Source organism: Rhineura floridana, chromosome 6, assembly GCF_030035675.1.
Source record: "Rhineura floridana isolate rRhiFlo1 chromosome 6, rRhiFlo1.hap2, whole genome shotgun sequence".
Classification (NCBI taxonomy): domain Eukaryota; kingdom Metazoa; phylum Chordata; class Lepidosauria; order Squamata; family Rhineuridae; genus Rhineura; species Rhineura floridana.
The window spans coordinates 56177778-56205626 of NC_084485.1; the positions used below are offsets into that span (position 1 = coordinate 56177778).

Sequence of the window (27849 nt, forward strand, 5' to 3'; positions counted from 1 at the left end):
TGGCCATCTTAGAGACTATTGCCCTCCGAAATGAATAGGAATGCCTTAGGAAGTTCCTGGCAGAAGAATAAGAACATTACAACTTCATGGAACCCACAGGTCCAAGGAGTTGCTGCATAACCTGTACCATTGTCTTGAGGTTACCCTGTTATACACAGAGACAGCCAACAACTTGGGTATCCTTACTACTGTCATTTGGATACCGTGCAGAAATGCAGGGAAGGAGCCAGTAGCTTGGCTAGGTCCAAGAAGCAAATACATGGAAGGCAAAGCCAGCAGTGGTCGCCAAACATAATGAACATGCTCTGACTGCATAAACAGAAGCAAAAGACACTACGCATCACTACTACCTGCCTGATGGTATGCTACCTTGGGAAAACAGAGGATTTCTTTCTGGCCATGCTAGGATGAGTAACTTCAATTCCTTATCAAAACACATATGCTGACTAAAGTACTGGACAAAATTATATTTGCAGGCTCCCCACCTGTGCTAGTGATGCTGTAGTCTTCACTCTTCCTTCTCATATGATAGATAACAATAACCCATACCAGAGAGGTGCCTACAACACAGCAGACTACAACAATTATCACAATGCCAACTGTCATCCAGCCATCTTCTTCAATCCCAATGCCAGTTTGAGATGTTTGGGAAGAGTCACAGTTTGGCGAGGATATGACGTTTAGGTAGATATGGCCACGTACAGTACCGAGTGTATTGGACATTATGCAAGTATATTTCCCAGCATCCTCTAATCCAGCATCCACAATGATGAGGAGTTGATTGGCAGCAGCAAAGAAATGTCGTTCTGTTACTGTCAGAGGCCCATCATCTTTGGTCCAGTTAAGGCGAGGGGCAGGGCTCCCACTAGCAATGCACTGCAACACTGCTGTTTCACCTTGGGCCACAGTCCTGTCTTCCAGGGGTCTGACAAATGAAGGTGTTTCTGAACACAAAAAAGACCAGTTTAAATGTACTGAAATATAGCAGTACAATGACACCTGCAAAGGTACATTGCTACATATATGCAGATTGTGATTCTGAAGACTCATTTTACAGCAATGTAGGTCATGGACAAAATAAATGTGGAATGACTGTGTTTAAGGAAAGCGTTTTTCAATCTTGGGTCCCCACATGTTGTTGGACTACAACTCCCATCAGCTCCGGTCAGCTTAGCCAATGTCAGGGATGATGGGAGTTGTAGTCCAACAACACCTGTAGACCCAAGGTTGAAGAACACTGTTTTAGGATTTACTCTGTCTGACAGGGAAAGAAGTCAAAAGTGGCTACCTGCGGCCTTTGAACTGTTGTTGGACTGGAATTCCCAACAGCCAGACTGGAGAGCCACAGGTTAACCACCCCAGCTCCAAGTGTTTGGGGATATTCTATTTAATTCCAGGCTCTATCCAGTTCATGAGCCAAAGCCAGACACATGGGACTATGAGAACAGTCACCTTCAGCTATGGCCCTTTTGGACAGAGAGGACTTGCCAACAGTACTTCATGCTCTGGTAACTTCCAGATTGGATTATTGTAATGCACTCTATGTGTGGCTTCTCTTGAAGATGACTCAGAAACTTCAACTGGTCCAAAATGAAGTGGTCAGATTACTGGCTGGGGCTCTGTTTAGCATTCATATAACCCCTATTCAGCACTCATATAACCCCTGTTGTAAAATGGTTGCATTGGTTGCCAGCTAGTTTCTGGGCCCAATTCAAGGTAATCACGTTATTGTTTAAAGCCCTAAATGACTTATGCCCCAAATATCTCACAGACCGTCTCCTTCCATACAGATCTTCTGGGGTGTTAAGATCAGCAGAGGGGCCCTTCTTGGTAGTTCCGCCACCATCAGAAGTTTGGACTATGGTGGTCTGTGAGACAGCTTCCTCTGTGGCAGCCCTTAAGTGTGGAATTCCTTCCCTACAGAGGTATGTCTGGCACCTTCGCTATATAGTTTTTGGCAAATGCTGAAGACACACCTCTTTACCCTGGCCTTTGCCTCATGAGAGGTGAGAGCTACAGCTTTGCTGTTCAACACAAGGCAGCACAGGGAGACCACAGCAGTGAGAGCAAATTAAACCAAATATTTTCAAATTATCCAAAATTAAGTAGGTCAGCAGCAGGCAACCATACTCAAAACAGATGCTCCAGAAGGATTTTCCTTAGGAATATAATACATTTTGGGGGAAATACCAGACCAGCATCCTCCTAGATTGTACATCAAGTTAAAAAAGAAAAAAACTTGCCATTTTCCTTTGTATACTGCAGTCTTGCCCACTGACATGAGCTCAAAACTACTTTTGGAAAATACCACATAACTTTAGCAAATCTGAACCAGTAAATTAACATTTCTCCAAGTTTCTTCTCACCCCAAATGAGAAGGAGAGCAGATCTCAGCCTTGTGTGCTTCCTTCACTTTCTCATCAGAATGGGAGGGAAAATAAACTGAGAGATCATGTACTTATCTGAATCTCAGACTTTCCATTATCCCAGACATTTAAACTGTCCTTCAGCAGCTTCAGTATTTGGGATAGGAGTAAATCCATTTTCAGCTGCATGGGATCTTGAAACTGTGTTACTTTCAACACATGGTGAATGGAGCTAGGGATGCAGTGTGTGAACTTGATTCCTGCTCTTGATCTCACTGCAGAGTCAAGGCATCCAGGAAGGCCCATATATACCACTAATTCCAAGCATGAAAGTTTAATCAAATAACCCATGTAGCCTTTAGTAATTTGCTTACCTAACACTGTCAATGTGGCATTAGCTGATAGACTCCCTGCCACATTCTGTGCCATACAGCTGTAGATACCCATATCTTCTATTTTCACATTTGCTATGAAAAAGACATCATCTTCCGGCATCACATGCATGCGCCTTTCACGAGCTGCAGGGAAGTCTGTACCTCCATCTTTCTGCCAGGAAATCTGAGGTGGGGGGTGCCCTTCTGCAGCACACTCCAATTTAGCTACGGCTCTAGTCCTGATAGTTAGATCCATAGGAGTTTTCACAAAAGAAGGCAGCTCTGAATGAAGGCACACATTAGAATAACCAAGTAAGATTTCCTAATATCACCAGTCACAGAATCCCTAACTCTCCCTTTGTTAGGAATGGGCATAAGCTGTTTTTTTTAGTAAGTTTTTCAAGCTCTTTATTTGAAGCTATTAGAATTCCAGTATACTGCTCTTAAAAGTCACCCTAAATAGTAATTTGTGTCTCAAGAGAAAAAAGAATGTTCCATGTAACCTTTTTTAAATTACTGGGGTACAGAAAACTTGCGAGTCCTCATTATATTTGGCCTTTTTTCTGAGGTTGCTTCCAGAAGTTTAACAATTCTTCAGAGAAGAAAGGCAAATGTTTTTTCTGTCTTTTTGGAATATGGCACCCCTAAAGAGCTCTCTTTCTATCCCTCTAACATCCTTTAATGTTCATTATATGAGTTATCTTCATTCAGCCAAAGGTAAGTAAAAACCTACCCTGGCATAGACAACCCCATTTGGTTGATGTTATTTAGTAAGGCAAGGACACAAGGGAATAATTTGAAACAGTGCATCTTTAGCAAAACATAAGAGAATCTCAATGTACATAACATAATAAAGAGTTGAAGCTGCTTCTTAGACATGGTCTAGTCCTAAAGATGTCTGCAAGAGGCAGTCTTGGTTCAATGAACCTGTGCACAGTTGGTACAAATATTTTTCATTTCCAAACTGGAAAATGCTCTGGGGGAAAATGCTGCTGTTCAGCCAGCTCTTTAAGTCTGGTGGGAAGGCACCTCTGAGGACTTGTGCAACCAATGCTTTTCTGCATCTAAAGCTATCCCAGTTTCTTCAACTCCTCTCCAGAACAGTGGATTATTTTTAAAAAGGGAAGATTGCTGGGGATACCTTTCCATTAGGAAACAAACTATTCAAATTTTCCAAATCTTTTTAAAATGAAAAACAAAACACTACTGCATACCATTAATGGTCAACTTGGCCTTGTTGGAATAATTAGACCCAAAGTGATTGGAGATGATACACTGGTATTTTCCTTCATCAGTGAAGTTTACATTGAAAAGGTGCAGGAGAGTAGTGTACTCCAGAACTTCCCCATCTTGCTGTTGGTACCTGACAAAATTCTCAATGTCTGCATCATACAATACTTCACTGTCCTTTCTCCAGGTGGTGGACATGGGTGAATCACTGCTGCTCACTGCTTTGCAAGTCAGGGTGACATTGGTGCCTCTTAATGCAATGGTAGTCTCAGGATGTGCTCTGATCTGTGGCTTGGGAAAGTCATCTGTGAAAAACAGATTTTTTTAGCACATAACTAACAAATACTGATGCAAATTGTAACACAGTTTGTGTTGGAGATGACAACTGCTCTTGCTCTTTTGACAATTTTGACAATGCATATGTCGTTTAAGGTAATTGTTTAAGCTACTAGAAGGAAGGGAGATAAAATCCCTTGACTCTCCGATTCTGCCTGCCTAAAGGAGATTCACTGTCTTCAAGAATTTTCAAACCATAATTAAAATCTATACAATTGCTTAAAAATATCAAATTAAAGCCTATGCAGTAATAGTAATACTAAACAAAAATATCGGAAGAGGCAGCAGTATTGCTTAGATTAAAGTATGTGAATTTCCCTACCTTCCCTGGCACCTGTGAGTGTATCCTCATTCCCCTGCTGCAATTAGGCTTGAAAAAAGCAATTTATTATAGCCAACAGAAGGCTTTGTTTCCAAGGCCTACTGCACAAACTGGATGACTGTGGAGGTGGGCACAACTGTGACCCCTCCACACACTAGAAAATTAGGCTTGAAAGAAGTCTTCTATTGACTACAGTAATTGCAACAGGGGAGGGATGATTTCAGGAACATCACAGCTGGACAGGGGAGTTACCTGAATAAAATGTCTCCTACTTTGCAATTAGGTTTGAAAATTAGGTTCTTTCAAGCCTAATTATAGCAAGGGAGGGGTATTTTCAGAGGGGAGGCCACAACTAGGGAAAGGTGGGTTAACCCTTTCCTCCTTAATTGCAACCTGTGAAATTGCCCCTTTCTTGCTTCAATTAGGCTTTAGAAAAGCCTTCTAGAGGCTCAGATACAATACTTTTTTCATTCCTAACTGTTTTGGAGAGGTCATTGGGCTTGAAAAAAAGCCAAAACAGCTTTTGGCAGCCTAATTGCTGGAGTGGGTGAGTGAGACAGTGTAAGGTGGTTGTAGTGTGGGGTGGGTGGTGCCAACAGTTTCTCAAATTTTGAAATGTGCCCATGGGCCCAAAAAGGTTGGTGGCCCCTAGCTTAAGTCTTCGGAGTGGAAGAACTTTGAAAGATCCAGCAAAGAGTGATCTCACTAGTCTCAAAACAAAGGCTTCTTACACACCCTTTGCCACTACGTTTCCCTCCACAATAGATTTTCCATAGGATCCAGAGCAGGGGTGGAGAACCTGTAGCTCTTCAGATATTGCTACACTACAACTCCCATTATCCCTGACCTCTGGTCATGCTAGCTGGGTGTGATGGGAGATAGAGTCTAACAAAACCTGGAGGACCACAGGTTCCCCACCCCTGATCTACACTCACTCATTCTAATGGTCTCACTGAGGAAAATATTCTATGGTCCTAGAAACAGATATTGATCTAGAAGTATTTCTAAACGAACCAGTGGAAGTGCTCCAGTTAATCTCTGGAATCTGCATGCAAAAGTTTCTAATATACATAAATGGACAGCATAAATGTTGCTTATAACACTGCAGGGCAATATCTTTGAAAATCTAATTAAGTTTGCAATCCAATACACAATTATCTGAAGTAAATCCTATTGAACTCAATGAGGCTTACTTCCAAATAGACATGTAGAGGATTACTTTGTGAGCAAATATAGCATCACTGACTTGTCCACTGGATGTCTCTTTTCTCCTCAACTCACATACATGATCATTTTCCAGGGCAGAACCCATAAGAACAATGTGACTTGGAAGGCAGGGTAGAAATACACCAAATAAAGACATTAAGAGCACAAACCACAGACAAAGTCTTCAGGATTCACACTGAGGATACTTTGTCCAGCCAGCCATTCAGGGTGAGCGCAAACGACACTGACAGCATCCTGTAAATGGCTGTGGGTAAGCCACTGAAGCAGCCATTTCAACTGGCAGTCACACAGTAAGCTGCTGGTGTTCAATATCCTGAAAATATAAAGACAAAAGGAAAATGCTGCAAGTTTATAGATAAGTAAATGACATCTCACTTGCAGTGACCAAGCACATTTTTTCTACAAGTAACTGCTACAGTATCTGTAATGTACAGTGCCTTGCAAAATGCTCTCATATTACTGAATTACAAATGGTACATTGTAATTTCGTTCTGTATATTTTATTTTGAAACACTGAAACTCACAATCAATTATTGTAAGGTGACATTGGTTTTATGTTGGGAAATGTTTGAAAGAAACATAAAATACTGAAACATGTTGCTTGCATAAGTATTCAATCCCCCCACATTAATATTTGGGAGAGCCACCTTTCACTGCAACAACAGCTTTAAGGCTTTTGGGGTAGGTATGTACTGATACAGTGTCAGAGGGATTTTTTGGATGTTGCTTGTGAACCACAATTTTCAAAGAGCACCACAGATTCTCAATGGGATTGACATCAGGACTTTGACCGGGCCACTGTAGGACATTCATCTTTTGGTAACTGAGTCACTCCAATGTTTCTTTGGTTTTGTGCTTGGGATCACTGTCCTGCTGAAAAGTGAATTTCCTCCCAAGCTTCAGTTTTTTATTTTATTTTATTATTTTATTTATATCCCGCCCTTTCTCCCAGCAGGAGCCCAGGGTGGCAAGTTTTTTTAGTGGATTGAAGCAGGTTCTCTTGCAGTATTTCCCTGTATTTTTCTCCATCCATTCTTCCTTCAATTTTAACAAGATGCCCAGTCCCTGCTGATGAGAAGCATCCCCACAACATGATGCTGCCACCACCATACTTCAATGTAGGGATGGTGTGTCTTAAGGCATGGGCAGCGTTAGGTTTGCACCACACATAGTGCTTTGAGTTTGGGCCAAAAAGCTCTATCCTGGCCTCATCTGACCACAAAACCCTTTCCTACATTGTAGCTGGGGCGCTCTCATGCTTTCTGGCAAACTCCAGACGTGCTTTCAGATGGTCCTTTTTGAGTAATGGCTTCTTCCTTACATACAGGCCAGTGCTATGCAGAGCTCTTGATATGGTTGACTGGTGCACTATTACTCCACTCCCAGCCACTGAACTCTGTAGCTCCTTCCAAGTGATGGTTGGCCTCTCTGTGGCTTCTCTCACAAGTCTCCTTCTTGTCTGAGCGCTGAGTTTTGAGGGACGGCCTTTTATTGGCAGTGCCTGGGTGGTGTGATGCAGCTCCCACTTCCTGATTATTGATCCAACCGTGCTCACTGGGATATCCAAACACTTGGGTATTGTTTTGTACCCTTTTCCTAATCTATGCATTTGTATTACATTCTTTCTCACTTCTGCAGAATGCTCTTTGGTCTTCATTTTCCTTCAGATCTGCAGCCTGACCAATGATCCTTCAACAGTGGGGGTTTTATCCTGACAATGTGACACACCCATGTAAACCAATTCATATTACTGTGAGTGTGTATGTATGTATACACATTTCTCTGTGTGCACACACACCTTCCTAAATAATTTTTTAAAACCATCTTTCATAGGAAAGGAGCACTACAATCATCAAGTCAAGAGGATATAAGGACAGTGTTAGCTCTGTTTGAATAGAGAACCTGTGGCCCTCTATTTGCTGTTGGACTTCCAACTTCTAGCAGCCTCAACCAATGGTTAGGGATGACTGGAGTTGTAGTCCATCAGTATCTAGAGACCCACAGATTCCCTATCCATTTTAGACAGATGTTCAGGAAATCATAGCCTTAAATATAACAAAATTTGAATATGTGGCACAAGAATCCATACCAGATTCATACTGTTACGAGTTATAGATGCACCACAATCATGTCCCAAGGTTAAACCTAAGATTCCTGTCCAAACAGAAATCTCAGGTTTCTCAACAGTTTGCAGTGAAACAAAACATGACACTGTAATTTGACCTCTGCTCAACTTTAGATAATGCTGAGCAGAATACCTGTGGGACCACACCAATTCCCAGCAGTGCATTATGCACATGTCTCTTATTGGCTGTATACTGAATTCGTATTAGCTCAAGATAATAATTACTTGGGTAAACACTGAAATTCTGCTTATGCCTTCCTTTTTTAAGAACAGGTCTGAGAGTAACTGGTAAAACGTCAGAATAATGCATCAGCCCATTTCAGAATTCTTCTTGAATTCCTGGATAATGCATCTTGTTGAAAACACACAGGAAATGATGGAAGAAGTCCTAAATTGCTAATGTACAAAGCAAACTTTGACTTCTGTAACCCTTTTAGGGAAAAGCAAGAATTAATTAGCTGAATATTATTTATTATTTATTTATTTATTAATTAAGCTTATAAACCGCCCGACTAGCAATAGCTCTCTGGGCGGTGAACAAAGTACAGTAAAATCATAATACAATACCACAGGACATAAAAACAATCAAAAATCAATTACAACAATTTGTATAAATTTAAGTTAAACTAAATTAAAATGCTTCGGTGAAAAGAAAGGTTTTCACTTGGCGCCGAAAAGAAAACAGCGTCGGCGCCAAGCACACCTCCACGGGGAGACTGTTCCACAATTCGGGGGCCACCACCGAGAAGGCCCTAGATCTTGTCACCACCCTCCAGGCCTCCCTATGAGTCGGGGCCCGGAGGAGGGCCTTCGGTGTGGAACGTAGTGTACGGGCCGGTTCATATCGGGAGAGGCGTTCCAACAGGTATCGTGGCCCTGCGCCATATAAGGCTTTATAGGTTAATACCAACACTTTGAATCTAGCCCGGAAGCTTATTGGCAGCCAGTGCAAGCAAGCCAGAACAGGTGTTATGTACTCGGACCGCTTGGTCCTTGTTAGCAGTCTGGCTGCCGCATTTTGCACTAGCTGTAGCTTCCGAACAGTCTTCAAAGGTAGCCCTACGTAGAGTGCATTGCAGTAGTCTAAGCGTGAGGTTACTAGAGCATGTACCACTGATGTAAGGTCCTCTTTACTCAAATAGTTGGTAGAACGCATTCCTTGCCACCGAGGCTACTTGAGCCTCAAGTGAGAGGGAAGAGTCAAAAAGGACTCCCAGACTACGAACCCGCTCCTTTGGGGGGAGTGTAACCCCATCCAGGACAGGGTATATATCCACCATCCAATCAGAGAAACCATCCACCAACAGCATCTCAGTCTTGTCTGGACTGAGCTTCAGCTTGTTAACCCTCATCCAGTCCATTGTTGCAGCCAGGCATCGGTTCAGGGCATCGACAGCCTCACCTGAAGAAGATGAAAAGGAGAAGTAGAGCTGTGTGTCATCAGCATACTGATGACAACGCACTCCAAAACTTCTGATGACCTCACCCAACGGCTTCATGTAGATATTAAAAAGCATGGGGGACAAGACTGATCCCTGCGGGACTCCATATTGGAGGACCCACGGTGTCGAGCAATGTTCCCCAAGCACTACCCTCTGGAGACGGTCCGCCAAGTAGGAGCGAAACCACTGCCAAGCAGTACCTCCGACTCCCAACTCCGCGAGCCTCCCCAGAAGGATACCATGGTCGATGGTATCAAAAGCCGCTGAGAGATCAAGGAGAATCAACAGAGTCACACTCCCTCTGTCTCTCTCCCGACATAGGTCATCATACAGGGCGACCAAGGCTGTCTCAGTACCAAAACCGGGCCTTAAACCCGACTGAAATGGATCTAGATAATCGGTTTCATCCAATAACGCCTGGAGCTGGTCAGCAACCACTCATTCCAGGATCTTGCCCAGGAATGGGACATTCGCCACTGGCCTATAGCTGTTAAAATTTTCTGGGTCCAAGGAGGGCTCTTTCAGAAGTGGTCTCACCACTGCCTCTTTTAGACAGCTAGGAACCACTCCCTCTCATAAGGAGGCATTTATCACTTCCTTGGCCCAACCAGCTGTTCCATTCCTGCTAGATTTTATTAGCCAAGAGGGGCAAGGATCCAGTACCGAAATAACTGTTTAAGAAACGTGGATATTCATATACTTCATATAAATATTCATACAGAGAGTGTCTATATGATGCTGCTTGTGAAGTTAAGAGTAACCACGGTTCTGTAAGAAAATGCCTTATGCTTAATGGCCATCAGCCAGTCACATGGTAAAGAAAAATAATGCATTATTTTCTTGTGGATATTAGCGCTGCATCTAACAGCATTCTTCATCTTTTTCCTATTATGCAGGAAGGATTGTAATCTCTGCCCTTTTAAAGTACACAAAGCTGCCTCATTAACTTACAATGCTGGAAGTTTTCACTTAGCTTTCTCTCCTAAGCCTCATTGTCCATTTTCCCACCAGTGCTTCTCTCAAGCGCTCATCATATGTTAGTTTTTAGAACTCATTCTTGTGAATGGTTTACCAGATGCCTTACTGACCCACTGCTACATTATACTATAAAAATAAGGCTTGCTGAGTATGAAGTGAACCTATTCATATGTCTGCAGGCTTCAACAGAAGGTTGCTGTCTAGAAGTTATTGTTGTGGGCAAACGCGTTGTATGAGGTGTTTAGAACCTTGAGATGAGGAAATGTTCTGTGTTATTCTGATAAACTATTATGACATTTAGCTTCCATCTTCAGGTCTATCCTATTTGCATCTTGCAGTTTCTTTTGTAAGAAAACAGCTTTGTATTTCATCTGAGAGGCCACAATGGACATATGCCCTATTTAAGAAGGAATATGAAAAACCACAAGTATTTTCAAGAGCAGATTTATTTCCCCCACCCCCAATCTTGAACTCATGCTGTTGGGTTAAATGTTTAACGTATGGTGTAACTATGTTTTTAGAGTATTTTATATCATCTACAGCAGAAATGAACTTCAATACAGCCTTTGGTATACTGCAAACTAATATTACTCGCATTAACTGAAGTTGTCAGATGAATTACCAAAGCCACTAAATTTTTTGTCCCAGTCTGCATGTCACATTACACAATAGTTTAAAACAAGCTATGGTTTAATGTGAACAGGCCGCATTCTGGTGCACGCTGCTCAAAAGTTCCTCCCCAACCCCTGCCATGCTGCAGATGAAACAAGAGCCTATCTTATGCTGCCATCCAAACCTCAGCTTGTGGTTTGTTTCTCCCAAACAAATCATGAGCAGTAAGCCAAGAACAAACTTTGGTTACCACTCATTATTTGTTTGGAACAAACAAACCAGAAGCATGGGATCGGACACAAATCAATTTTTTGCTTGTTTTATCTATGGAGCACCAGCAGCAGCAGGGGAGGAGTGCTCCAGGAACTTTTGAACTGTGAGCACCAGCATGCTTGTTTGTTTTAAACTATAGCTTAATGTGATGTGCCAATCAGGCCTCTGTGGACACAACCACCAAGTATAGCTTATTCAACTAAACCAGGGCTTAAAACAGGAAAACTACTCCAGAACAGTACAGATTAGCACAATTTGTGGTTCTTTTTAGTCCAGTGGAGTTGTAAACATTTACTATAATCAATGTTCAAGGAAAATTAAGATAAAGACCTTAATTATAGGTTGCTATAAAAGGAGAAAAAATAAATTGAGTTCCAAGGTATTTTTATTGATCATCAGTATTTTGCAAGTGGAATACTTATACTGACTGAAACATTTCTATTGAAAGCAAGAATGAAGGACTAGATACTTACAGTTCTTTAAGAATTGGCTGGGAAAAAGCACTTTCTTGAATAGACATTATTGCATTGTTGTTCAAATCTCTGCAAAATTAAATAAGAATCATGCCTGCTGTGTTCTGAATCTTTGAATAATGGGATGCATACATATTTTAAAAGAAAACTTAGCTGACAGAGAAAAGGCTGAAAGATATACTTACAGATATTCAAGAGCCCGAAGACTAGAAAATGCTCTCTTTGTGACTGACTTAATCTGGTTTCCTTGTAGAATCCTAAAGTGTGCCCCAAAAGAAAATCTTAATGAAGTAAGTCAACAAATGTTCACTGCTATGATATAATCAAGTATCTTGGCAAATGAGTATTTAACACACACACCCAACTATAGTACAGAATGCTTTGCCACTATAATGGTTTCAGGTGCCCTTCCTATTTTTCTGGCCTTACCATCAGAAAGGGGGAGGGGACCAAGTGTATGCACAGCTACCAAAGCAAAGGATTAAGAGCCAGAAGAAAGCCAGCATGTATGAATACTACAGGCAGACATACGCAGTCTGGTGGTTGCATGGTTGCAAATTGCATGTGTAGAATTTGAAAAAAAATATAAAGATTGCAAGTTAGGGATCCTTTGCTGGCTGGGAGCTCTCCTGGGCAGCAACTTGTTGGCCAATAAGCTAGAAGAGCATGCTCTTTTCCAGGGAGATAACTATTTGGAGATCAAAAGTAATTGCGCCCCACCCCATGGTGGTGCAGAGGCTTTCCCCTCAAACTGTGAGAGTAAGAAACCTTTATGTGATCTTGGGGCAGGTGGAACAAAAAACACTTAACTGTGTAATCTACAAAACCCACAATCAGAAGATTAAGAATTAACCCTTTCCTGGCTTTGATGAGAACAGGTATGGTTTTGTACATCAATCACAAAAATGTCAGTAAGAATATTTTTTAAGAGATCCATTACCTGGGGAGAAAGAATTAGCTCAAATTTGTGATGCCCAAGCCAAAACACTTCTTGAAGAACTAGTGCTGTGGTTCCCCAATCTTTTTCCCCCCACAGACCACTTGAAAATTGCTGAGGATCTTGGTGGACCAGTTAATGATATTTCTGCTTGTTGTTGCAATTATAATGTGCTGTGCTAGATGCTGTAGGATTTTTAGTTGTATTGTTGCTTCTTTTATTGTATTACAATTTGCATTCCAAGAATATTGCAATACAATAAAATACGGTCTAAGAAATAAAAGGAAATGAAAGGAAAAATAAAATTATAATTAAAATCATCATGGATATTTAATGTTGACATGACCACCTAAATGAAGCGCACAGACCACTGGTGATCAGCCCATGGACCACAGTTTGGGAAGCCCTGAACTAGTGATTTAAAGTGTCACTAAAAAGATTTTTCAATTCAGAATGCATATCTTCAGGTGATCATTCCGTGAGCATAATCAAACTTGGGTAGTAGGAGCTTCCATGAACAGAAGAAGCTTCTTGCTTCAGAAGAATGTCTTTCAACTCATAGAGAACTGTAAAGATGGGCAGGTTAACATGCCAAAGGGCAATGGACTTGCCACCGTACCCCTGCATGATTACTGTCACATGAGAGAATCCCTGATTAGGACTACTGTTGCATCAATTTTTGAAGCTTTTACTATCTAAACACATACAGTATGTTGTGGGCTTCACTTCTATTTTGGTAGACATGCCAATACCATAACTTGTAAAACTTACAGTTTATTGAGTCTGTCAAGTCCTATAAATGCTTCATTTGAGTCTTCTATGGCCCAGGAGATCTCGTTATTTCGCAAGTCTCTAAAGAAACACATGCACCAGAGAACACACTTGAGACCTTTAACTCCAACTCCAACACCAGACATTCTCCTTTCCCTTTGCTGGCTGGCTGCATTTCGAAATGTAAAATCTCATCCTTGCAAAGAGGCTGCACTACTGTTTTAACCGGACTGGGAAGCTAAGGCCTAATTCAAGTTATAATCCAAACCTGCCAAAAAATGGTTCAAAATGGCAGCACTCTTCACAGAGACTACAACATTTATTCACAGTGCATATGCTGCCCCATTATGGAGAGACATCTTCATGTGACAGCATTTTTGGCATATGTGAAGATGCCCCATGGAACAAATAGAAAAAGTGAAAGACAACCGCTCAGTCAGTAAAGTCACTAGCATGCTTGGTACTTGGATGCCTTGCAGCGCTGTGTTTCCCCAGCACAGCGACATCTGTTAATCTACAGAATACAATATGCCATTGACCATGAGCTGGAGGAGCCTTCCTAAGTGTTTCAGGAATGGAATTAATGCTGCTAGTACATTGCTTAACCTTCTGGAGTGAGACGTTTATAACGACGCTAGCATTTTAAGAGATTATGTACAGGTCAGGTGAAGAATAGCTGAGCATGAAAGCGTAGATTTTCAGAGAGAATGTGGGTGGTTCGGCTCACAAATCCTATTATAGGCTAATGGGATTTCTGTCTGACCCTTACACTGCACTTCTATCCACAGCACAGAAGGGAAGGCTCTTGTTAAAACCAATTCAGCAAACTCTTGCTGGGGAGGGGAACTATGCTTCATTAAGGTCTAACAGATTCAGCGGGGCATTTCCTTCACAAAACAGCTCATAAATATATCAGAGCAACAATTCTCACTTTAGCTCAGTGAATGCAGGAATTTAGAGCTTAACCAGCATTTTATCAAGGAGAATGCACATGAAACAATCAATACAGCATTTTAAAAATAGAATTTTGCTATTTGATACAATCCATTGGCATACATCACAGCATTAAATATTTTTAATTAAATATTAGATATTCTAAATGACTATTCCCTAGACCAGTTGGTCATGGAACCGACCAGAGGGACGGCAACCCTGGACTTAATCCTCAGTGGGGACCGGGACCTGGTGCAAGATGTAAGTGTTGTTGAATCGATTGGGAGCAGTGACCACAGTGCTATTAAATTAAACATACATGTAACTGGCCAATTGCCAAGAAAATCCAACATGGTCACATTTGGCTTCAAAAGAGGAAACTTCACAAAAATGAGGGGATTGGTAAAAAGAAAGCTGAAAAACAAAGTCCAGAGGGTCACATCACTCAAAAATGCTTGGAAGTTGTTTAAAAACACTATATTAGAAGCTCAACTGGAGTGCATACCGCAGATCAGAAAAGGTACCGCCAGGGCCAAGAAGATGCCAACATGGTTAACGAGCAAAGTCAAGGAAGCTCTTAGAGGCAAAAAGTCTTCCTTCAAAAAATGGAAGTCTTGTCCGAATGAAGAAAATAAAAAAGAACACAAACTCTGGCAAAAGAAATGCAAGAAGACAATAAGGGATGCTAAAAAAGAATTTGAGGAGCACATTGCTAAGAACATAAAAACCAACAACAAAAAATTCTATAAATACATTCAAAGCAGGAGACCATCTAGGGAGACGATTGGACCCTTGGATGATAAGGGAGTCAAAGGTGTACTAAAGAACGATAAAGAGATTGCAGAGAAGCTAAATGAATTCTTTGCATCTGTCTTCACAGTGGAAGATATAGGGCAGATCCCTGAACCTGAACTAACATTTGCAGGAAGGGATTCTGAGGAACTGAGACAAATAGTGGTAACGAGAGAGGAAGTTCTAAGCTTAATGGACAATATAAAAACAGACAAATCACCGGGCCCGGATGGCATTCACCCGAGAGTTCTCAAAGAACTCAAAGGTGAAATTGCTGATCTGCTAACTAAAATATGTAACTTGTCCCTTGGGTCCTCCTCCGTGCCTGAGGACTGGAAAGTGGCAAATGTAACGCCACTCTTCAAAAAGGGATCCAGAGGGGATCCCGGAAATTACAGGCCAGTTAGCTTAACTTCTGTCCCTGGAAAACTGGTAGAAAGTATAATTAAAGCTAGATTAACTAAGCACATAGAAGAACAAGCCTTGCTGAAGCAGAGCCAGCATGGCTTCTGCAAGGGAAAGTCCTGTCTCAGTAACCTATTAGAATTCTTTGAGAGTGTCAACAAGCATATAGAAAGGGGTGATCCAGTGGACATAGTGTACTTAGACTTTCAAAAAGCGTTTGACAAGGTACCTCACCAAAGGCTTCTGAGGAAGCTTAGCAGTCATGGAATAAGAGGAGAGGTCCTCTTGTGGATAAGGAATTGGTTAAGAAGCAGAAAGCAGAGAGTAGGAATAAACAGACAGTTCTCCCAATGGAGGGCTGTAGAAAGTGGAGTCCCTCAAGGATCGGTATTGGGACCTGTACTTTTCAACTTGTTCATTAATGACCTAGAATTAGGAGTGAGCAGTGAAGTGGCCAAGTTTGCTGACGACACTAAATTGTTCAGGGTTGTTAAAACAAAAAGGGATTGTGAAGAGCTCCAAAAAGACCTCTCCAAACTGAGTGAATGGGCAGAAAAATGGCAAATGCAATTCAATATGAACAAGTGTAAAATTATGCATATTGGAGCAAAAAATCTGAATTTCACATATACGCTCATGGGGTCTGAACTGGCGGTGACCGACCAGGAGAGAGACCTCGGGGTTGTAGTGGACAGCACGATGAAAATGTCGACCCAGTGTGCGGCAGCTGTGAAAAAGGCAAATTCCATGCTACCGATAATTAGGAAACCTATTGAAAATAAAACAGCCGATATCATAATGCCGTTGTATAAATCTATGGTGCGGCCACATTTGGAATACTGTGTACAGTTCTGGTCGCCTCATCTCAAAAAGGATATTATAGAGTTGGAAAAGGTTCAGAAGAGGGCAACCAGAATGATCAAGGGGATGGAGCGACTCCCTTACGAGGAAAGGTTGCAGCATTTGGGGCTTTTTAGTTTAGAGAAAAGGCGGGTCAGAGGAGACATGATAGAAGTGTATAAAATTATGCATGGCATTGAGAAAGTGGATAGAGAAAAGTTCTTCTCCCTCTCTCATAATACTAGAACTCGTGGACATTCAAAGAAGCTGAATGTTGGAAGATTCAGGACAGACAAAAGGAAGTACTTCTTTACTCAGCGCATAGTTAAACTATGGAATTTGCTCCCACAAGATGCAGTAATGGCCACCAGCTTGGATGGCTTTAAAAGAAGATTAGACAAATTCATGGAGGACAGGGCTATCAATGGCTACTAGCCGTGATGGCTGTGCTCTGCCACCCTAGTCAGAGGCAGCATGCTTCTGAAAACCAGTTGCTGGAAGCCTCAGGAGGGGAGAGTGTTCTTGCACTCGGGTCCTGCTTGCGGGCTTCCCCCAGGCACCTGGTTGGCCACTGTGAGAACAGGATGCTGGACTAGATGGGCCACTGGCCTGATCCAGCAGGCTCTTCTTATGTTCTTATGTTCTATTTCTTTTATTAATATTATAGAGTGAGAGAACACTTAAGAAGATTTGTAGTGCTTGAAGCATCATAGCATTAACTGTGTAAATGTCCGTGAAGCCCAGCAGAAGTACTGCTGGCTTCTGGCTGGTTTCATAACTAAAAAGATTTATCTCAATGGCTGCATTCGCATCTCACAGTAGTTTAGCAGCTACACCATAGCTTAGCAAAATGTGCAAGATTCAGAATGAGCCGAAGCAAGCTTCAGGCTTATACACATCTTCTCATCTTCTCCTGTGTGGCTTCTGCATCACGGTGGCTTTCGTTCTGCCCAAATCAATCAACAGTGGTTAAACTGCAGTTAATGCTAACTTTAGTTTGTTTGCAGCAAGGCACCTTGAAATCACGGTTTGTTGGTCCAGAAGCAAAAGTAGAGACTGCTGAACTCCTTTGCTGGCCATGTGGGAAGAGGAAAAGGGAGGGGGAATCACATGAGCCTGAGGCTCACTGTGGCTTATTACAATTGTGCTTAACCAGGGATAGCCAATGTGGTGCCTTCAGCCAGTATAGCCAATGGCTGGAGATGACAAATTAGTCAGAGATGATGAAATGGTGGTTGCAGTCCACAAAATCTGGAGGGTACCACATTATTTCTGTACTAAACTGGCTTAGAGTTATGTGTTATCACAGCTAATAGGTCTCCTGGCACTGAATTATACCTTACAAATGCAATTTCACTGAATTGCAAAGAGAAGTTAAGGTACGGACTACAGGACAAATCTTCCAAACCCCACTTTTCTGCCTGAAACCAGGTGGTAAAATGATAAAATAATAAAAGTAGAAAACAATTTTATGAATTTTTTTCTGGCTGTTGGAAGTTCTCACATTCCCATGTCTCTTAGAAGCAGAGCAAGTCCTTATGAACAACTCAGAAATCTCAAAGTACACTCTTATTGTATGGGCCAGTGGAGTTTGTTGTTCTGGCACGAATGCTTAGTGCCCTGTTAAACACTTTCACCACATTGTATGTGAACACCCAGTGATCGTGAACCGCAAAGCCTGACTGTCAGTTGACTTGATGCCTCTTACAAAACCCACTAATGAATCTGCTGCCCTTTTTCATGTTTGTTAAAAATTTGTATTAAGGTTAAGAGAATGCAACTGCTTGTATAAGACTTTCTGAAAGCTGTGCCTATTTGGTCAAGTGCTAAATGAACTGATGTACCAGGGGAGGGGGAGAGGGGGGGAGAGAGGGGGAGAGAGGGGGGAGAGAGGGGGAGAGAGGGGGAGAGAGGGGGAGAGAGGGGGAGAGAGGGGGAGAGAGGGGGAGAGAGGGGGAGAGAGGGGGAGAGCGAGAGAGCATTTCTTAGTAACTCAAAATACTTAGAAATATATACCGTATATTCCAGCGTATAAGACGACTGGGCGTATAAGACGACCCCCAACTTTTCCAGTTAAAATATAGAGTTTGGGATATACTCGCCGTATAAGACTACCCCTGCTTATGACATGCAGGTACTTAGCAGGAAAACTGTCACTTATAAACTTATAAATATTAATATTTGGATTGTCCAGTTGTTTTGTTTTTGTGCCTAGGAATTACCACCAAAAACTGGGGAAAGATGTGAGAAATCTTTTTTTTTAAGCAACATTTTCAGCCTTAAATGCCTAGTTTCCAACACTATGGAGTATTTATTGATTGATTAAGAGAACTTATATCCTGCCCTTTTGCTGTTAAAAACAGAGCTCAGCACAGCTTACAAATATAGTAAAAACAATAAAAATACACAATCAGAGAAAAACAAGCCAAAATGTTAGGAAAAGGAGTCTTTCACATCACATGCTCAGTTCTAAATACTGTTGCAGCAAGTTTTACAAGTTCCTCCAGTATTCCACTGGTGCAGGCACTCAGACATTCAAAGTACTGTATGTTTCTTAGGTTTTATAAAAGCAGAGCTTTGCTTAACTCAAAATTTCTTCTCCCTTTGATAACCACATCTACACAGGTTCCACCTCCATACTCAAAATGAAACTGAGCCTGGAAGTGTACAACAACCCCACACATACCTTGCTAATTTGATTATCAATGCCAGGATGTCTGTCTTATCGACTACTCTCCTGCTCCCCCCCCCCCCACACACACCGGGTATCATGAAAGACCCAGTCCTGGGCTCAGAAAGAAAATAAATATCTGGTCCTCTTCAAAGTATTGATAAGCCTCTTGTTTTAATTGAAATAATAATTATAAATTCTTGTTCTTATCACTAATGGGAGTTAATTATCTTGCATATGCTGCTGTTGCTTCTATGGCTGTAACGGAGTGAGGTTAAAGATAAGTGAAATGCAAATTGGAAAAAAACAACACAAAAGGCAGTAACACTTTCCTAAGTGTAATACCATACCAACCACAACAAGATTCCTGTAAGGCAAAAAACTAAGCATCTCACAACCAGTCAGGATTCCTAACCAAAAACCAAAAATATGATAAATGAAGAAATATTTATATAAGCATAACTATCAAATATATTTATTATTTACACACACTATAAAGATATTTATAGTGCAATCCTAAATTTATTTATTCAGAAGCAAGTCCCAGCGTATTCAATGGGGCTTACTCAAACAGGGACAGAAATGCAACCTCAAGTGATAAGCAACTTCATTCACACAACCCAAAATTCCGAATCATGCCACTTTACACTGTTTTGCAACTGTTTATACTTGTTTTTATGGTTATTGGATTTTAAATGGCTTTATTTCTTGTTGTGAGCTGCCTTGGTTTCCAACCCTACCTCACAGGGGTGTTGGAAAGACTCCATACACACACACGCACACACTGCAGATGTATAAATACATACAGCCCATATAATAGTTTATTGTCAAAGCAATTGGTCATTGCAGAAAAATCAGTATTAGTTTTTTAAAAATCAGTATTAGTTTCCTACAGAATAAAAACTGCAATACCTAAGTAAGCCCTGCCTACTTGCTTTAAAATAGGACTGGGGGGGGGGGGCAGAAAGAGAACACAAACACAATTCTTTTTTACATTCACTCCAAAGTCCCATTGATTTTCAGCACATTCATAATCATGTCTACTCAAAAGTAATTCCTACTGAATTCAATAGGATTTACTCTGGACATATGGGATTAGCACTGTTTTTACCCCCAAAAGCAACTATTGGGAAGGTTTTCAAAACACTGCCCAGGATCTGACTCCTACACACAACAGGGGGAAAAACTGAAATGTATATACCTACCCAATTTATGAGATTTTCAGATAAACAGGAGGGGAAACCACCATTTTCTGGCCTCGCAATGAAGTTTTGCAGACACTGCCACCAAACAAACACTTCACTGATTGGCTGAAATCCTGAACGGACGGGGTTAAAGCTACGAAGTGCTATACAGTAGTTTAAAAAAATATTTAACCGGGGGGGGGGGTGCCTGACGTTTTTATATATATCTCGAGAACCGCACCACCTAGAAACTTTATTTTTTTTTTAAATGAATGCTGAGAATCCGGGCCACCTAAGGGGCTAGCCGGGCGCCGCGTGGCATGCTTAGAATCCGGGTAAAACCCGGCTATCTGGGCAATATGGCAACCCTAGTAAGACGACACCCGGCGTATAAGACGACCCCCGACTTTGGAGAAGATTTTCCAGGGTTAAAAAGTCGTCTTATACGCCGGAATATACGGTATATATTGCTGTTTGAGCACCGGAAAATGCAATATCCTAAAAAGCTCTTCCTTGAAAGAAGATGTGCAAAAATGAGTAACTGTCTATGTGTTGCACTATAAACTAATCACTTAAGAAAAGCAATAGTAATTCTCAGTAATAGTGTCTAACTAGTTCTCACAATGAGCTGGCCCCTCATACTTGTAGCTTTAAATAAAAACAGGCTGAATCTACATAATGGGACAAAGGCTTCTCTTCTGTGTTCTCAATTGACATAATGGCAACTCTACTCTGGAAGATGTTCATGTTTTCATTTCTGATAGCTTTCTTCACTGATAAATGGTAAATATTTATCTGAATTATGCACACTTACAATGTTTGTAGATTTGAAAGTCCCTTAAAGACACCATCAGCAATGTGACTGATTCTGTTGTCACTCAAATTTAATCTCTCCAATAAACTCAGTCCAACAAAAGCAGACTCATCTAGGCGTGTTAGCTGGTTGTATGATAGATCTCTGAAATGAAATACAATAAAGAAAAAAATTAAATATATAAAAATGTAGAAGTGCTATGACATCACAAATCAATTTTACTTGAGAAGAATGAGATCTTTTTGTCAGAGAAATTAAGCAGCATTCCCTGAAGAGGCTCAAGAAGGGTAATTTTTGCTACTGATTTTACTCCAGTTATCATGAGGAAAAAGCCCCAGCAAATCAAACCCTAGTTCTTACAGTTCAGAAAGCCTTTGGCAAAACTCCCACGCATCAGGACTGATCCGGTTAATTGCATTCTGGCTGACATAAAGCTGCTGTAATGTCTTCAAACCATACAGCCAGCCCTTGTTTATGTCTGTCAGGTTATTCTGTTCCAGTTCTCTGAGGAAACAAAACGTAAAGTTATATACATTTTCAGTGAGTACTACACGCTTTTATAGCACTTTACTGAGGATGCATGCAGAGTAATTTACAAATACTAAGCTTCATGCAAGTCCTCAACACAGAAGTCAAAGTCAGAAGGTAGTGGAATAAAATGGTTAACTAAGCAGCAAGCAGCTCGGGAAAAGGGATTTAGGAGAACATTGCCTGCTCCCATTGTATGGAAATTTAGAAGTTACACAATGGGGAACAAACACTTAAATGTGATAATTTCACTCTCCAGCAAAACTAGTGAGCCAGTTTGTTCCAGAATACCCAACCCTGGGACACCTGTGTTCAAACCCTTACTCAGTCACAATCTGAGCCATTCACAATATTTCTGCCTTGATTACTAAAAAGTTAAAATACCAGTGACCACTTTAACAGCACTGTTTTGCCCTATGAAATAAGCCAACTGAGAAGAAGCAAGCAACTTTTATTAAGGTTTTATTATTGTTGAGATTTTTAATGTTCTAATATAATTATATGTTTTTATTCTGTACATCGCCCAGAGTGGCTGGACAACCAGCCAGATGGGCGACTAATAAATGAATGAATGAATGGATAAATAAACTCAATCAGAAGACATGCCAGTAACTCTCATGAAAAGGAAAATATAAGATCGTTGGATTAACAAGTACAATATAAAACTTCAAATTTAAATGGACAAGTGTCCATATCTACATTAATCATGCAGCTCAATTTCATTAGTATCTGAAGTACTGCATCATTATCCTATGTATCATTTACTGTACCTCTAATGAAGAGATCACAACAATATGTACTTACAGTTCTTCCATATTATCCAGTCCAAAGAAGGCACCATCCATTAGCTTGCTAATCCCATTCCGCTGCATTTTTAATGATTTTAAGGAGTCCAAGCCTTGGAAGGTAAGGCTCTCTATTATTTTAATTCGGTTTCTTTTAAGTTCCCTAAATAATGGTATTTTAAAAATTAGTTGGTTGAAATCAAAGTATAATTTTTATTAGCTCTATGTTTCTTGTTCTAACAAAAATACTATTCCTTTTAAGATTCTGAGCTATGCTGAAAATATCATTTAGCCATTCAAAAGGGCAGTTTACATAAATGAAAGAAGCTCAGATGCAAGTGAGCTAGAAATTTGTTCAGAAAGCTGCATCATAAATGCACAGATGACTAATATGAGTTTTCCCACCAATACAAACAGCACCTCTGGAACAGTAATGCATCTTAGGACTGAAGCACAAAAGAATGGGTTGAACTCACTCTCCCCACCTGCTGCAGTACCAATAATAATTACTCTGCTCTAGGCTGCTACTTTTTTTTAATGAGCACATTAAATGCAAATATATATTTAATATCACATATTTTTGTGTTCCAGCTTGGGACTTCATGGCCTCCATGATGACCATGGGGCTGTCTCAAGTCATCACTGGCCCTACGCTTAGGGCAGGGTACACCCTCAACTTGGTTTTTGCTCCAGATGGAGGAAGGGGAGGTCTGGAGATGGGGGTGGGTGGATGTCACCGCATTGTCATAGTAAGACCACTTCCTAGTGAAGTTTAGACTTATGGCGTTAATCCTTCCCTGCAGGGGTGGTGGACAGATTAAGATGGTCCGCCCCCGGAGACAAATGGAAACCACTGGATTCCTGAATGCCCTGGGGGACTTCCCAGTAGATAGAGCAGGTGACCCTGTTGAAGCCCTTGTCACGCTGTGGAACAGTGAGGTGCGTCAGGCTCTTGACACAGTTGCCCCCAAGCGCTCTCTTCAGCACTGTGGAGCCCACTTTGCACCTTAATACACCAGTGAGTTAAGGGCAATAAAACAGGCTGGACGACTGCTAGAGCACAAGTGGCGAAAGCCGTGCAGTGAGGTTGATCAGGCACGAGTAAAATATCATAACCGTGCCTACTGTGTGGTGGTGAGGGCGGCAAAGAAGGCCCACTTCTCTGCCACCATCGCATCCTCAAGTAGCCATCCAGTGGAGCTTTTCATATTGTCAGGGGTCTCTGTTGACATCAACTCCAGGAATTGGAGTTTTAGACCCTTTGGAGGCCCACTGTGAATTGTTTGCATTTTGAGGGTAAAGTTGCTCGCCTCCATAGCAGTCTTGATGCCCCATCTGCATCTACTGTAGTCCCCAATGAGGTGTCCAGTGCAACGTCTGCTGCAACTTCTTGGGAATGGTTTCAGTTGATGTGGCCTGATGACGTAGACAAGGTGCTTGCAATGATGCGGCCAGCAACATGTCCTGTCGACCCTTGTCCTTCTTGGCTTATTAAAGCTTGCCAAAGGGGTTTGACCAAGTGGATGCAGGGTGTGGTCAACACATCATTGTGTGAGGAAGTGGTTCCAGCCGCCCTGAAAGCAGTGATCTGGCAGCTCCTGAAAAAGCCCACCCTGGACCCATTGGTCTGTGACAATTACTGACCGGTCGCAAATACCGCCTTCTTAGGGAAAGCGATTGCGAGGGTTGTGGCGCAGCAACTGCAAGTACTCTTGGATGAAACAGATTACCTTGACCCATTCCAGTCTGGGTTCATGCCTGGTCAGAGCTTGGAAAAGTTACCTTTTTGAACTACAACTCCCAACAGTCCAATCCAGTGGCCATGCTGGCTGGGGCTGATGGGAGTTGTAGTTCAAAAAAGTAACTTTTCCAAGCTCTGTGCTTGGTTATGGGACTGAATCGGCCTTGGTCATCCTGATGGATGAGCTTTATCAGGAGAAGGACAGGGGAAGTGCAACCCTGTTACTCTTACTTGATCTCTCAGCAGCTTTTGATACCATTGACCATGGTATCCTTCTGGGCCAACATGGTGAGATGGGTATTGGAGGGACTGTTTTACAGTGGTTCCGATCCTATCTACAAGGTCGTTTTCAGAGAATAGCATTGGGTGATTGTCTTTCGGAACCCTGGCAGTTGTGATGTGGGGTGCTGCAGGGTACCACCTTGTTCCCCATGCTGTTTAACATCTATATGAAGCCCTTGGGAGCAGTCATGAGGAGATTTGGCGCGAGGTGTCGGCAGTACACTGATGATACCCAGCTCTATTTCTCTGTAACATCTGAACTGGGAGAGGCCGTGCAAGCCCTTGGCCGCTGCCTGGACTCAGTAGAGGGCTGGATGAGGGCCAATAAACTGAGTCTGAATCCTAGCAAGGTGGAGGCGCTGTGGGTTGGTGGTTCCCGAGTTCAGATAATTGGTCAGTTGCCTGCTTTGGATGGGGTTGTATTTCCTATGAAAGAGCAGGTCCGTAGTGTGTGGGTGCTTCTGGATCCATCTTTGTTGCTAGAGGCCCAGGTGACCTCTGTGGCTAGGAGTGCCTTTTACCAGCTTTGGCTGGTAACAGCTGCAGCCGTTTCTGGACCGGGATAGCCTGACCACTGTTATCCATGCACTGGTAACCTCTAGGCTTGATTACTGTAATGCGCTCTGTGTTGGGCTGCCCTTGAGGTTGGTCTGGAAGCTGCAGCCGGTGCAAAATGCCACGGCAAGACTACTCACTGGGGCAGGGTATCACCAACATGTACCCAGTTGATCACTGCTCTCTGCAGGTGAGGGCCTCCTGCAGATACCATCTTATCAGGAGGTCCGTTCTGCACAGCATAGGAAACAGACCTTTAGTGTGTTGGCACCTATCCTGTGGAATTCCCTCCCCTTAAATATTAGACAGGTACCATCTCTGTTATCTTTTCGGCTCCTATTGAATATCTTTATCTTTCTACAAGCCTTTTAAGTTGAGACCTTATCCCAGTCTGTGTCTGTGTTGGAATGGCTTTTTAATATGTTTTTAAACTTTTTTTTAAGATGTCTTGAAAGCTTTTAAAAACGTTTTTAAAGATGTTTTGTTTTAATGTATTTTAAAGTTTGTTTTATGATGTTTTAAAGTGTTTTTAGTGTTTTTGTTTGCTGCCCTGGGCTCCTGCTGGGAGGAAGGGCGGGAGAAAAATCAAATAATAAATAAATAATTTTTTTTTTGAACAGTGCTGAGCAGTAGCATGTGAGGAGGGCAGAATGGCAGTAGAACTCTCCCGGATAGCAGGATGGGGCATGGCAAGGTCAGGGGAAATCTGACTGGTAGCAGTGGTGGCAACCCTACAGGTCTGTGTTTACCTGCAGGGTGATCACCATGACCAACCTGGAGCTCCCCCTGACCTTGTTCCATCCTAGTGAGTGCAGCATAGCCACTCTTCACCCCCCACATACTGTTGCTGACAGTGCTTGACACATTCAGCATGAAGGTTCTGAACCTGCATGGTATAATCACTTACAAGAACTGTACATGAGGCAACCTGAAGGTCTTCAGTGGAATCATGCTTATTCTGTTTCTGTTCAATTTCAAAACTATTAAGAAGCTGGTTAAGTTATCAAAACATCCTGGTTCCAGAGTAGTTATTCTGTTGTTACTCAGGTTCCTGTAAAAGCATAGTTAAAAGAAACACACACAATTTGAGAATGTTAAATCCTGCTTTACAAATTACAAAAGAATTTGAAAGGAGTTTCTATCTCTTCCCTCAAGGAAGTTCAGTTTTAAAAAAAGAAATTTTACCTCATGTGATTTCATTGTTCCTTAGAGGATATGGCTAAGAGCTAATCAGGCAAAATTAGCTACGTAAGATAAGCAAACCTCATATCCACAGCCTACTAGATGCTACCACTTAAACAGATGATATTCCCCACTGTCAACGGGGTATCACCGTACTGTAAATAGCTGGAGTGATAGTATAAGAAGAGCCAAATCATAGTTCAGTTCCTTGGTGAGAAAGGAAGAAAAGGCAGTTCCTTTCCAACTTTTTGCCATGTTTGCAGTGACAACATCCATTCATACTAAGAGCCCAAGCACAATTCTGCTAGATTAGACCAAAGGTCTATTTAGTCCAGCATCCAATTTCCAACAATGCCCAGCCAGATGCTTCCTATTTCCGCAGCAAGAGGCAAAGGTAATAGCCCTTCTTACTTGGCCTTCGCACCATTCCAACAACTGCTATTTAAAGAAATACCACCTTTGGAGTTTCCATGTCTTTATATTTGTTCTGCATCTAGTGTGACTCAATTTTATTGAGGGATCTACTGTTCTTGAATTAGGGGAGCAGGAGAATTTTTTTCACACTATGCATAATTTTATAAACTTCTATAAAATGCCCTGCCACCTCCAGCAAACAGAAATGTGTGTTCCTCCAGTCTAGAAGGACTCTCTTACAAGACCTTGGATTATGAAACTATTAGAAATCAGAACCACATTAAAAATCAGAACAGATTTATAACCCTATTTTGAAAACCATTCTATTGTTAAGAAGTTATGTTAAGATGAAATACAAAATTACTCTGGTGCACACCTCTTCATGCTACTTCTCACATCTTTTTGGGAAAAACCTGAAGATGGATATACAGACATGAAAGTATGCACTTTCAATATTATTCTCCTACTTACAGGTACTTCAGCTGCATCTGTGGGAATGAAGAGGCTTTGATTTCAGAGATTAGGTTAGAACTGAGGTCGAGGTTCTCCAAGGAAATGTAATGCAGTAGCTGTTCAGGGACAATTTCTGAGATTGCATTATGCACTCTAAAAATAGAAACATACAATAGGAACCATCACTAGACCATCAGTGAAGTTTAGCTGTATAATGAACTGTAACTTAAATTTTTTAGTCTAATGTACCTCTACTGCAACACACAGACGTTACTTTGATGGCTGGAGTAATATGTTTTAAACAACTAGTTGAAAGCTAAACCTCACTCTCTTAGTGCTAGGTTGAAATTACACCAAACTATCAAGGGCTAGGAACATTTCTCTTTGGGAATTATGGTTCCAAAATAACTTAACTGACTACAAGGCCAACTGTCCAAACAGCATAATGTAAAACAGGCCAGAGTAATTGGATGGGAAACACTTATCTTTTCAGCGCCAGGTCAAGACTTTTCTCTTCTCCCAGGCATTTTAGCATGTGTTTTTAAATTGCTTTTTAAAGATGTGTTATTAAATTTGTATATTTGTTTTTAATGTTTTTAATTGTTGTAAACCACCAGAGAGCTTCAGCTATGGGGCGGTATATAAATGCAATAAATAAATAAACATACCTATAGCCCACAGATATTTCTATCAAACTTTTAAAAGGAGGGAAATTGGGCAGCTATAGTGAATGCACCAGGGGAGCAGGAGACTTGACCTCCTGTCTGAGATATTGTACTACCATCCATACACAATTTGGGTTGG

At 41.5% G+C, this 27849-nt stretch overlaps 1 protein-coding gene across 2 annotated transcripts in view; it reads right to left on the reverse strand.

Annotated features, from left to right (window-relative positions):
* LRIG2 (leucine rich repeats and immunoglobulin like domains 2) overlaps window positions 1–27849 on the reverse strand; it is a 70680-nt gene that overhangs the window by 10930 nt on the left and 31901 nt on the right. For both annotated transcript variants that reach the window (XM_061631980.1, XM_061631981.1), the window contains exons 4-15: window positions 27064–27198; window positions 25904–26047; window positions 22438–22581; window positions 21466–21609; window positions 21106–21249; window positions 13467–13547; window positions 11944–12015; window positions 11759–11827; window positions 6005–6168; window positions 3955–4275; window positions 2741–3022; window positions 486–944 (exon numbers count right to left, since the gene is read on the reverse strand). In XM_061631980.1, coding sequence (XP_061487964.1) covers window positions 486–944; window positions 2741–3022; window positions 3955–4275; window positions 6005–6168; window positions 11759–11827; window positions 11944–12015; window positions 13467–13547; window positions 21106–21249; window positions 21466–21609; window positions 22438–22581; window positions 25904–26047; window positions 27064–27198 — 2159 coding nt within the window. The remainder of the gene's footprint in view (window positions 1–485; window positions 945–2740; window positions 3023–3954; window positions 4276–6004; window positions 6169–11758; window positions 11828–11943; window positions 12016–13466; window positions 13548–21105; window positions 21250–21465; window positions 21610–22437; window positions 22582–25903; window positions 26048–27063; window positions 27199–27849) is intronic.